Source organism: Myxocyprinus asiaticus, chromosome 46, assembly GCF_019703515.2.
Source record: "Myxocyprinus asiaticus isolate MX2 ecotype Aquarium Trade chromosome 46, UBuf_Myxa_2, whole genome shotgun sequence".
NCBI classification, from domain to species: Eukaryota; Metazoa; Chordata; class Actinopteri; order Cypriniformes; family Catostomidae; genus Myxocyprinus; species Myxocyprinus asiaticus.
Window position 1 is genome coordinate 20,804,275 of NC_059389.1, and position 12,959 is coordinate 20,817,233.

Here is a 12,959-nt window from a genome sequence, read left to right on the forward strand (position 1 = left end):
GGAGTAAAGACCTGAGCGACTTTGACAAAGGCCAAATTGTTATGGCCAGACAACAAGTCAGTGGAGGGAGCGTGATGCTCTGGGCAATGTTCTGCTGGGAAAGACTGGGTTCGCAAAGTCATGTGGACATCAATTTGGCACGTGTCACCTACCTAAACATCGTTGCAGACCTGGTACACCCCTTCATGGCAATGGTATTCCCTGATGGCAGTGACCTCTTTCAGCAGGATAATGCGTCCTGCCACACTGCACACATTGTTCGGGAATGGGGAATATGATGAAGAGATCAAGATGTTGCCCTGGCCTCCAAATTCCCCAGATCTCAATCCGATTGAGCATCTGTGTGATGTGCTGGACCAACTAGTCCGATCCATAGCAGCTACATCTCGCAACATAAAGGACTTGAAGGATCTGCTGCTAATGTCTTGGTGCCAGATAACACAGGACACCTTTAGGGGTCTTGTAGAGTCCATGCCTCGGCGGGTCAGCGCTTTTATGGCGGCATGCGGAGGACAAACAGAATATTAACCTAGGGTACATTTATCATTAATAATAGTCAACATAAACCATTCTTATGCCAAGTAATATTAATGTACGGTCGCAGGTGTGAATTTACAGTATAGTCATTTTACAAATTGTTTTTTAATAAAATCTTAAGTTATAGAAATTTCTATAGTGGATATAGATTTTGTTTGTAGTTATGTTCTGTTTTAAAATGTCTTCTTGGCTAGATACTGCTCTTGTGTAATGCTTGTGCTCAGTAAATCTTTAGTCGCAAGCTGTGTTGGGTGTAATCTGACTACAAAGTAATTAGTTACTGTTATTACAATTACTTTTCATTTTAAAAAGTAGTGTAACACTACATTTTAAATTATAGTAATTGGATTACAGTTATTGAATTTCAGTTAAGGTAATTACTTTTAAGTGCATTACTTGGGTTACATATACAGTATTTCTAAAATATTATGTATAATACTTTAAAATATGTACATCTGTATGCATTTCTGTGACAGCTGAAGGGTGTCTCAGCTGTCACAAATGCAAACAGATGAACAAGAAGGAAATATAGAAATTTAGAAAACAAAATTTTCTCAAAGTTACTTAAAGTAATTAGTAATCTAAAAAGTGTTTTAGAAGTTACTTAAAAGTAAAGTAAATAGTAATGTGATTAAAATTGAGGAAAAAAACTATTAGAGATTTGTAGTGGATTACTTTTTTAGTCACTTACCCAACATTGGTCACAAGCCGTCATCAATCATTCAAACCGGTTCTTTTCAATACATTTGTTGAACCAGTTCACAAATCATTAGAAATTATTAATTCATAAATTGATCTTAGTTAAAAAAAAAAAAAAAAAAAAAAAAAAAAAGCTATAATAATTCTTATCTAGTAATCACAAATGACTGGGAAGATCATGGAACAGTAATAAAAATTGATTGAAAATTTTGCTAAAAAGTGTCTACTGTATTACTAGAAATGAAATGAGTTTTTATGCATTAAAGTAATGAGAATTTGGGCAGGGTAATGTGCTTAATTGTCATGAAAATGTCACAAATGCAAAAAAAAAAAAAAAAAAAACAAGCCTCATTTTCCATAAGCTTCATTTTCATTATGCAAAATATAGTTTTGTAATCATTTTTCTATTGATTTTGGGGTGAAATTCAACCCGTACATGTTCTTCATCATTAAATTCACATGCTAATTTTTCTTTGCTCTCCAGTAGTGTGCTTTTTATCCAGACATGGGCTCTGGTTCTGTCAGAATTACATATACAGATGGGCTCACATCCTCTCAAGCGCTGCCTGGAAAGTGGTTGTTATGGGCGAACGCATCCCACTTCTCTCTGCTCAAAGCCCCCCAGAGATAGAAATCTGGGCATCATTGCCTGCGTATGTCCACTTGCCAATTTACTCATGTTACTACTAGCACTATAATCCAAAAATTGAGGCTTTTTACAATGAGCTGTAATTAAGTGATGGTGCCTGAAGCTCCCGTTTTGCTGGTGCGAATAGGAAGGCATCTGGGCCTGATTTTAATGGCTGTCAGCAATTAGCAAGATGACAACAACAACCATTATTCACAGATATAAGGGTATACGGAGCCTGACAGCAGCATGGACCTATTCAAACAGAGCCATCATGGTTTCTCCATAGTAGTTAAAGTCATTTTTATTTGTATAGCGCTTTTCACAACACGCATTCTTTCAAAGCAGCTTTACAGAAAATCATGCTTTAACAGAAAATGAAACTGAAATATCTTTAAATTCTTAGAGTCATCATTGTGTAATTGTAAATTGTGTATAAAATAAATAATTAAATAGTTAAATAATAATTGTATTTAGAACCCCAGTGAGCAAGCCGAAGGCGACTGTGGCAAGGAACACAAAACTCCATAAATGTTGGTTAATGGAGAAAAATAACCTGGGGAGAAACCAATTCCCATCTGGCTAAACAGCATGAATATAATGCCAATATTAGTTATTTGTGTGCTGTTCAAGTTGTGGTTTAAAATTAGTAAACTAAGTAAGTGTTAAGGGCCAGTGTTTAAACAAATATTTTGTATGAAATGTAAGATTAACGACTAATGTCTTTGAAGTCCATCCTGGGTTAACTGCAGAAGTTCACATAGATGCGTTGTCCTCTGTTAGTTGGCTGATGAAGGCTTTTGTTGGCAGTTGTTGGCAGTTAATTGATAGTCTATATGTTCCATTTCAAGAGTGTATTCCATCAATAAACAAAGGTGATGCAGGCAGAGATCAATGAGGTGCATCGCAGTTCAATCGGCAGGTCATTTCTGTGATGTCTTACAGTAGGTGTTGGCATCAGTTCATTCTCTGAAGTCCATCGTAAAAGACTGAAGTGATGTCTGACTAGCACCGGCTGTAGTTGGTCATCATCACTTTGCGACACATAGAAGTGGAGTCCAACACCAAGCAGGAACGGAGCTGGATATGAATCCGGAGGTTGAGACAGGGAAACAGGTAGAATAATATTAGCGTAGATGCCATTCTATTTATTGCAGAGTTATAGATTATGAGAAATGTTTCTGAGAAATGTTTCTGGTTCTGGCAGACCTAACTAAAGCAGCCTAATTGTGAGTTGAAGGATAAATTAGGTGTATGCCTGGCTGAATAGATGAGTCTTTAGTCTAGACTTATACTGAGTGAGTGTGTCTGCGTCCTGAACAGTGTTAGGGAGACTATTCCATAGTTTAGGAGCCAAATATGAAAAGGATCTACCTCCTTTTGTGGATTTTGATATTCTAGGAATTATTAACAGGCCAGAATTTTGTGATCGTAATGAACGTGATGGAATAGAGCGTGATAGAAGGTCACTTAAGTACTGTGGAGCTAGACCATTCAAAGCTTTTTATGTAGTTAACAGAATTTTAAAATTAATACGAAATTTAAGAGGTAGCCAATGTAACGATGATAAAATTTGGGTAATATGATCTTATTTCTTGGTTCTAGTAAGCATTCTGGCAACTGCATTTTGAACCAGTCGAAGTTTATTTATTGAACTTGCAGTACATCCTCCCCGTAATTCATTACAATAATCTAGTCTTGAGGTCATGAACGCATGAATTTGTTTTTCGGCATCAGCAACACAGAGCATGTTTCGTAACTTAGCAATATTTCTGAGGTGGAAGAATGCTGTTCTACAAACATTGGTAATTTGATTTTCAAAGGCCAGATTAGTATCAGATAGAACACCTAAATTCTTCGCTGTAGAAGATGACATAACAGTACATCCATCGAGGGCCAATTTATATTTTAGTGGCTTTTTTTGTTGAGGTTTTTGGTCCAATAATTATTACTGCTCTTTTGTCGAATTGAGTAGAAGAAAATTTCTGGCCATCCAATCTTTGATTTCATTGATACACTCTGCTAGTTTGGAGAATTGTGAAATTTCATCAGGTTTGGAAGAAATATAAAGTTGGGTATCGTCGGCATAACAGTGGAAACTTATTCCATGTTTCCTGATAATATCTCCCGGGGGAAGCATAAATAAGGAGAAAATCAGAGGCCCTAAAACTGATCCCTGTGGCAATCCATACTTTTGTTTGATTTGACAATTCCTCGTTTACACATACAAAGTGATCGCGGTCTGATAAATAGGACCTGAACCATGCTAATGCAAGTTCACTAATGCCAACATAATTCTCAAGCCTATTCAAAAGAATGTCGTGATCTATGTTGTCGACAGCAGCACTAAGATCTAAAAGCATTAGAAGAGAAATGCAGCTGCGATCAGATGATAAGAGCAAGTCATTTGTAACTCTGATAAGTGCAGTCTCTGTACTGTGATTGTGCCTAAATCCTGACTGAAATTGTTCATACAGTTGAAGTCAGAAGTTTACATATACTGTAGCCAAATGCATTTAAACTCAGCTTCTCACAATAAGTTGCTAGAATTTTGGCCCATTCCTCCAGACAGAACTGATGTAACTGAGTCAGGTTTGTAGGCCTTCTTGGTTGCACACACTTTTTCAGTTCTGCTCACAAATTTTCTATCGGATTGAGGTCAGGGCTTTGTGATGGCCACTCCAATACCTTGACTTTGTTGACCTTAAGTCATTTTGCCACAACTTTGGAGGTATGCTTGGGGTCATTGTCCATTTGGAAGATCCATTTGCGACCAAGCTTTAAATTCATGGCTGATGTCTTGAGATGTTGCTTCAATATATCCACATAATTTTCATTCCTCATGATGCCATCTATTTTGTGAAGTGCACCAGCATCTTCACAGGGTCTTTTGCTGTTGCTCTGGGATTGATTTGCACTTTTCGCACCAAACTACGTTCATCTGTATTAGACAGAATGCGTCTCCTTCCTGAGCAGTATGATGGCTGCGTCCTAAACGACTTGCCAAAACTATAGTTTGCTAATATGAAATCTGTGGAGTGGTTAAAAAATTTGTTTTAATGACTTAAGTGTAATGACTTCAACTGTATATACCATTTCTCTGTAGAAATGAACATAGTTGGGAGGACACTACCTTTTCTAGTATTTTTGACATAAATGGGTATATCGGTCTATAATTAACCAATTTGCTAGGATCAAGCTGTGGCTTCTCAATAAGTGGTTTGATAACTGCCATTTTAAGCTTTCTTGGGACAGGTCCTAAGGATAGTGAGGAGTTAATAATAATTCCTATATTAAAGGGTAAGATTAGTGGTAGTTTTAATTTAATGTATACTGTACCTATTTACATCCTTAAAACAAGTTATTTTAACTGAAAAACAAGACAAAAATACTGATTAAGAAAATATTTTTTTCATTATTTACAGTAGTCATGCAACTTAATAAAAGATACATATTTTTGTATTATTATTTATTTATTTATTGGAAGTTGCTTTCAAAATCAAAGCGCATTGAAAATTAAGGGGCAGGGTTCCCACGCCCATGGAAAACCTGGAAATATCAAGTAATTTTAAAACTGTGATTTCCAGACTTGGAAAAGTCATGAAAATGTATAAGGAAGTTATGAAAAAGACATTTCTATAGTGAATATACATTTTCTTGTTTTTTCATTTACACATATTGCTCTTGCATGGAGAAAATGCAAGATTTGTGATTTGTGGCCAAATTGTTCTTTTGAGTCAATGAAAAGGTCAAAACTGTTCTCAAGTCAGTCTGAATTATTCATAAGCGTATCTGTGTGAATCAGGAAGATTTTTAAAAATCCATATCCAGTAATTCCTAATGCCTGGAAAGGTCATGGAAAAGTCATGGAATTTCATAGGCAAAAAAAGGTGGGAACTTTGCAAGGGCACGTGCATGACACTTCTGCCTGAAAACTCTGATGATGAATTTTAATGTTTCGTAGGTCCACCATCCTCCAGCAGCAGTTTAACCGGGTGGGTCGAGTGGAGCATGGGTCCGTGGCGCTACCTGGCATCATGCGATCGGGGTCCATCGGGGGGCCCGACACGTTTAACATGGGCACCATGCCCTCGGCTCAGCAGCAGATCACCATGGGACAGATGCACAGAGGACATATGCCCCCTCTGGTGAGAACCTGTAACTGCACTGATGTTTATGTCAGTGATCACATTATAAGCAGAGTTGTTCTGCTTTTAGGGCTCCATCTGTTCCTTAAATCTTCACTGGAATTTGTTTGTGCCTAACGGAATGTGAATTTGATTGTCACATTTGATAATAAGGATAATGGGGAGCTTGAAGCTATTGGTTATGGTAACAAGATATAGTGGAAATAATATTGACTCGTTCCTCTGTTAGTAAAACCAAGCATAATTGTGGACAGTGATGCACTTAAAATGGAAAAGTTCTCATTTTTAATCCGTCTTTAAAAGTGTGTTATTTGAGCTGTAATTTGCCTAAATCTTCTGTTTAGCGATGGGACTACTGTTCAAGATGGATGGACTTCTGGTTATGTTAACAATGTAATTCCTGTGGGTGGAGTTTGTTCTATGTAAACAGTACTTTACAGATACAGTGGAAGGAAAAAGTATGTGAACCCTTTGGAATTAGCTGGTTTTCTGCATTGGTCGTAAAATGTGATCTCATCTTTATCAAAGTCACAAGTATAGACAAACACAATGTGCTTGTTCTGTAGTGAATTTAGTTAGATATTTAGAGTCATTGTCCTGCTGCATCACCCAACTTCAACTGAGCTTCAGCTGGTGCACAGCCACCCTGACATTATCCTGTAGGGTATCTTAATAAATTTGGGAGTTCATTTTTCCCTTAATGATGGCAAGCGGTCCATGCCCTGAAGCAGCAAAGCAGCCCCAAATCATAATGCTCCCTCAACCGTACTTCACCTTTGGGATGTTTTCATGTTGGTATGCAGTGCCTTTATTTATGCCATACGTAGTGCTGTGTGTTCTTCCCAAACAATTCAACCTTAGTTTCATCAGTCCTCAAAAATTTTTCCCAGTAGCATTGTGGAGTGTCAAGGTGGTCTTTGGCAAACTTTAGGCGCACAGCAATGTTTTTGTTGGAACGCAATGGCTTCCTTTGTGGTGTCCTGCCATGGACACCAAGCCTGTTTAAAGTTTTCAGTTTCACTCATGAACAGAGATGTTAACCAGTTCCAATGATTCCTTCAAGTCTTTAGCTGTCACTCTAGGGTTCTTTTTTACCTCAGTGAGCATTCTGTGGTGTGTCCTTTGAGTCATCTTGGCTGGACGGGACAGATTAATATCTAAGCTCTTTGAGATAACTTTGTAATCTTTTCAGCTTTATGCAAAGCAACAATTCTTGATCGTAGGTCTTCTGAGCAGATGCTTCTTTTGAATAGCAAACTCAAAATTTTTGAGTGCTTTTTATAAGTCAAAGTAGCTCTAACTCACACCTCCAATCTCATTTATTTAATTTGATGCCAGGTTTTCCAACTCCTGACTCTAAGATTAGCGTTTGTTGACATCATTAGACTAAGGGTTCACATACCTTTTCCAACCTACACTGTGAATGTTTGAATGTTGTATTCAGTATGTACAAGAACAATGCAATAATTTTTGTGTTATTATTTAAAACAGATTGTGTTTGTTCATTATTGTAATTTAGATCAAGATAAAACCAGATTTTAAGACACATTTTACATAAATGCAGGTAATTCCAAAGGGCTCACATACTTTTTCTTGCCACTGTAGTTATATCATGTCCTTTTTTTGTATGCATATTTTCTGAAAGTTACTGAGTTTACGGACATTACATTGTCATTACATGGTCATTACAGGAGTTGAAAGATTGTGTTTAACTTTACACAGACAAGTTTAGAAAGCAATTTTATCCTCCTAGTTTCAAGATAAGCTCAATCGATAGCATTTGTGGAATATTGTTGGTAACCACAGAAAATAATATCGATTCACCCCGGTTTATTTAAAAACCATATAATGTTTACGTCTTTGTGTATTAAAATGTTAATGTGCTGGCCCCATTCACTTCCATTGTAAGTGCCTGTACTGTAACTGTTTATATATATATATATATATATATATATATATATTATAATTGTTTTTTTTATAAACAAGGGGCAAGTTATGTGTTTTTGTGGTAATCAGCATTATTCCACAAATGCTGTCGCTTGAGCTTAACTTAATGATAAGTACTTTTGTTACCATTTGCAATGCCATGCACCATACACTTACATTGCTAATACTTTCATTTAAATACAAACTGAGAGACAAGAGGGAATTATTGTATGAAGGAATCAACCATATGCCAGAGAGTTTGTCGATTTGTCAGCCCTGTGTGGTTCAAAGCCTGTGAGAAGTGATCCGTGAGCTTTTATGCCCTTGAATTAGACACTTAACCTCAGGTTGCTCCAGGGGGATTGTCCCTTCAATAAATGCACTGTCACTTTAGATAACAGCATCTGCTAAATGACTACTTAATTCTTCCACCATCAGAGTCTGGCCCAACAAGCATTGATGGGCACTATCAACACCAGTATGCAAGCTGTACAGCAGGCCCAATCTGACCTGGGAGAAGTGGATAATCTTCCACCACTGGGGCAAGACATGGTAAGAACCAATACCAAAAAAAATCAGATGTAAAGTTATAGTGGAATTGCTTTTTCTTAAAGGTGAAGTTTGTAATTTCTGCACCAGAAGTCGCACCAAACAGAATTGCACAAATCAACCTATGATTGGCTTACTTGGCACAGGAGAGAAAACTATGCACTTCATGTTCATGTTCAAATCATTATACGTTGAAGCTATAAACAATATGTTGTGTTTTTAAGTGGGTAAAGATGTTAGGAGAACAGATCTAAAGTGTAGTACAGGAATGTTTCTGTGTGTGATGTATTATGCAGTAGAAGTTTGTTAGTTGAAATCCCATGAGGAACATTGAGTCACGTAGAGGTCTTCTCAGTATGTGTCACAAGCTAGTATAAAAGCTTTATAATAGGTTATTTATAGAGAGTTGTTTGTTATTGCAGAATTTATGGTAATGGATAGTAGCATTGTTGTACGTTTATTGTTCTTTTATTGACTATACTGTAAGTGTGGGGATGGTCATTGATCATTTACCTGAGCTAAGATAATATCGATATTCCTTAGCAGAAAGGAAAGCCAAAGAAAACAGGTTGGTGTTCTTTCTGAAGAAAACATTACTCCATTCTAGCTTCTAATTTATTTTATTTTCTTTGAATAGGCATCCAGAGTGTGGGTTCAGAATAAGGTTGATGAATCCAAACATGAGATCCACTCCCAAGTGGACGCTATCACAGCCGGTACCGCATCCGTGGTGAACCTCACTGCTGGTATGTAACTACCCAGAAGAAAAATTTTGAGATTATTTCTGAGATGGCAGGTGTCACATTTTTCTCAGATGTTTTTCCTAAAATGTCTTTAGGGAAAATGGAAATGGACACAAATGAGGCAATTGTTGACATGCAGTAAGAGTCTAGAGCTATAAAATCGATGTGGATGGCATAGCTCATCTAATTTAATGTTGAAAGAATTTGATGAGAAAAGTTTCAGAGTTCATATTGAAATCTTTAACTTTTTATTGTAGACTTTGGTGTCTGGGAAAATCTGAACACAGTTTGAGACATTGTTGGGATCTCTAATGAAACTCTAGAGGAGACACATGTGAAATTACTAGGGTCTATAAAGTCTCAGTTTGTTCTCAATTCAATCTCATTGCTGTCTTGGACAAACAATTGAGATATTAAAGATAAGTGTGATTTCTACTACCTAAATGCATTAAATGGTACAGTACAGTATGTCTTAAAGGGAGAGTTCACCCAACAACGAAAATTCTCTCATCATTTACTCACCCTCATGCCATCCCAGATGTGTATGACTGTCTTTCTTCAGCAGAACACAAATGAAGATCCACGCATCTTATCACGTGGCTCGTTGTGCATGACACCGCAGAGACTCCGCATGTGGCGGCTCATGCTACTCTCTGCGATCCACGCACAACTTACCACGTGCCCCACTGATAGCGAGAACCACTAATCGCGACCACAAGGAGGTTACCCCATGTGACTCTGCCTTTCCTAGCAACCGGGCCAATTTGTTTGCTTAGGAGACCTGGCTGGAGTCACTCAGCATGCCCTGGATTCGAACTTGCAACTCCAGGGGTGGTAGTCACAAATGAAGATTTTTAGTATATTATCTCAGCTCTGTAGGGTCCATACAATGCAAGTGAATGGTGTCCAGAACTTTGAAGGTCCAAAAAGCATATAAATGCAGGATAGAAATAATCCATACGACACCAGTGGTTAAATATATATCTTCAGAAGTGATATGATAGGTGTGGGAGAGAAACAGATCAATATTTAAGTTTTTTTTTTTTTTACTATAAATTCTCCTTCCTGCCCAGTAGGTGGCGATATGCACAAAGAATGCTAATTATGAAAAACAAAAGAAGAAGAATGTGAAAGTGAAAGTTGAGATTTTTTGTAAAAAAGGACTAAAATATTGATGTATTTCTCACCCACATCTATCATATCGCTTTTGAAGAAATGGATTAAACCACTGGAGTCATATGGATTACTTATATGCTTTTATATGGTTTTTTGACCTTCAAAGTTCTGACCACAATTCACTTGCATTGTATGGACCTACAGAGCTGAGATATTCTTCCAAAAATCTTTGTATGTGTTCTGCTGAAGAAAGAAAGTCATCTGGGATGGCATGAGGATGAGAGAATTTTAATTTTGGGTGAACTATCCCTTTAAAACATAAATATAAAGTGTAAAATAAATGTGTTGCAATACCCACTTTGATCGGGTCTATACATGAGACCTAAATGTGTTTCATCTGACTACTAAATAATAAGACACTCTCCATTTGCCCTAATAAATATTTCCATTAATTATTATGAAGTTTGTTGTCCTGAAGCTCAACTACTTGGCAGGATTTGTGTATTCCTTCCCGCATTCTACAGAGATTTCATGTGGACCAGACCAGGTTTTTGCTGGATTTATACTTCCCCATGCCATCTGTTTGACAGTGTGGAGATTTCCCTGATAATCACCAGCCAAACCCAAACTTTACTGTTTTTAGCAGTCTGTGCTTTACACCTGAAGAGCTTGTGAAGGTCTGGTATTGGGTTTTGTATAAAATCACAAAAAAATATAAATTTTATTGCATATGCTGCATATCTGAGTGGAGTCAAGTAGGACTGAGCTGTAAGAAAGGCATGAAATCAAAAGTACTCGGTTTGTGTTTGTTCTCATATTTGTTCATGTACATTTATTAAGTTAAAATCCCTTCTAGTCTTCCTCTGCTGAAATAAACTAACCTATGATGGTCTAGCTCACAAGTGCCCATAAGGCCTTTTAAAACAGCAAACCAGTCTAGGCCGGAGGAACAGCTAAGACCAGCAAAGCTTCTTAGACTGGTTTATGCTGTTTTTTCATCTGAGTCACTTGATCTGTATCTGTTTTCTGTATCTCTTTCCAATTCCTCCTCACCCCAGGTGACCCAACGGACACGGATTACAGCGCCGTGGGCTGTGCCATCACCACCATCTCCTCCAACCTGACAGAGATGTCCAAGGGAGTAAAGCTGCTGGCCGCTCTTATGGAGGACGAGGTGGGCAGCGGCCAGAATCTCATGGGGGCCGCCCGGACCCTCACAGGGGCCGTATCTGACCTGCTGAGAGCCGTGGAACCAGCTTCTGGAGAGGTGACAAATGCAAACACACAAAGACCTCGGCCCCTTCACATCTAATCCATCAGTAACACACTTCTGTTTGCAGACAGATTCATGATAAACTCGTTAAACTGTGTTTTTTCCATTCAGGTTTACAGAGCGCAGTCACAGTCTGCTAACTTGTTTGGCTTTTGCTAGACAGGGTAATTGTAGTGGAGTGTAGAGTTGATAGACAGGATGTAATTAGCCGTGCATTGAGTTCTGAGATGTGCTGGTGGTAGAACAAGGGTCTTTGTTTACTTTGTGTTGATATCACCTTACAGCCCAGACAGACGGTGTTGACGGCAGCGGGCAGTATCGGCCAGGCCAGCGGAGACCTTCTGAAACAAATGGGAGAAGGAGAAACGGACGAGAGATTCCAGGTGCGTCTGTAAACCGAAAAGTGATCATCATGATTGTCATACCTAATTTCTGTTTGTCAGTAATCAGGAAGCAACTTCGAAACTGTAGCTTGCCAAGCTACAAACTTCATATTATTTAAATTAGTTTAGGAAAAAGTAGTTAACTACAAGCTACTAACAAATTAGTTTGCTATTTAGGGGGACAATATCTTTTTAATTGTATTATAAATAATTAAAATTTAATTTATTATTTAATCAGGGCCATATATTGTTAAATAAGTCATCTATTTTTAATTTTATATAATTAAGCTCAATTAGAGTAAAAACATTCAAATTGAAAAGAAATGTACCCTAAATCACAAAAAAAAAAAAATATATATATATATATATATAAATAAATAAAAAAATTAAAAACAACCTAATTTATAATTATTTATTTTAAATAATAATTAATTAGATAAATATTGAATTAGATAAAAAATTATAATTAATTATTTGGTCAAAGTTCATAGTGATGAACAGCAGCATTTAACCAAATATTTCGCTATAAAATAAATCTGAAATGCCATGCAGGAACTCAAATTGGTGAATCATTGTTTTGAATTCAAACTTACCGATTCACTTGAATCAAACTTTCCAAATCTTTTAGGAAAGCGTGTTTGATTAAAAGCTGTATTTGCAATAAAATATGACATTAAAGACAGAGATGTAACATTGTGTCACACTACATTGCTAGATGTTGGAAAATGCAGCTAGAAACAGGAAAAGCTACACTATTTTGAAAACAAATTATGCGTTACTCCTTAAAGGGATAGTTAACCAAAAAATAATTTACTCACTCTCATGCCATCCCAGATGTGAATAACTTTTTCTTCTGCTGAACCCAAACGAAGATTTTTAGAAGAATATTTCAGCTCTGTATGTCCTCACAATGCAAGTGAATGGTGGCCAGAAATTTGAAGCTCCAAAAAGCATATA

At 37.1% G+C, this 12,959-nt stretch overlaps 1 protein-coding gene across 1 annotated transcript in view; it reads left to right on the forward strand.

Annotated features, from left to right (window-relative positions):
- LOC127436150 (talin-2) overlaps positions 1-12,959 on the forward strand; it is a 224,534-nt gene that overhangs the window by 123,263 nt on the left and 88,312 nt on the right. The window contains exons 13-17 of the mRNA XM_051690104.1: positions 5,829-6,012; positions 8,377-8,490; positions 9,125-9,233; positions 11,405-11,613; positions 11,904-12,002. Coding sequence (XP_051546064.1) covers positions 5,829-6,012; positions 8,377-8,490; positions 9,125-9,233; positions 11,405-11,613; positions 11,904-12,002 — 715 coding nt within the window. The remainder of the gene's footprint in view (positions 1-5,828; positions 6,013-8,376; positions 8,491-9,124; positions 9,234-11,404; positions 11,614-11,903; positions 12,003-12,959) is intronic.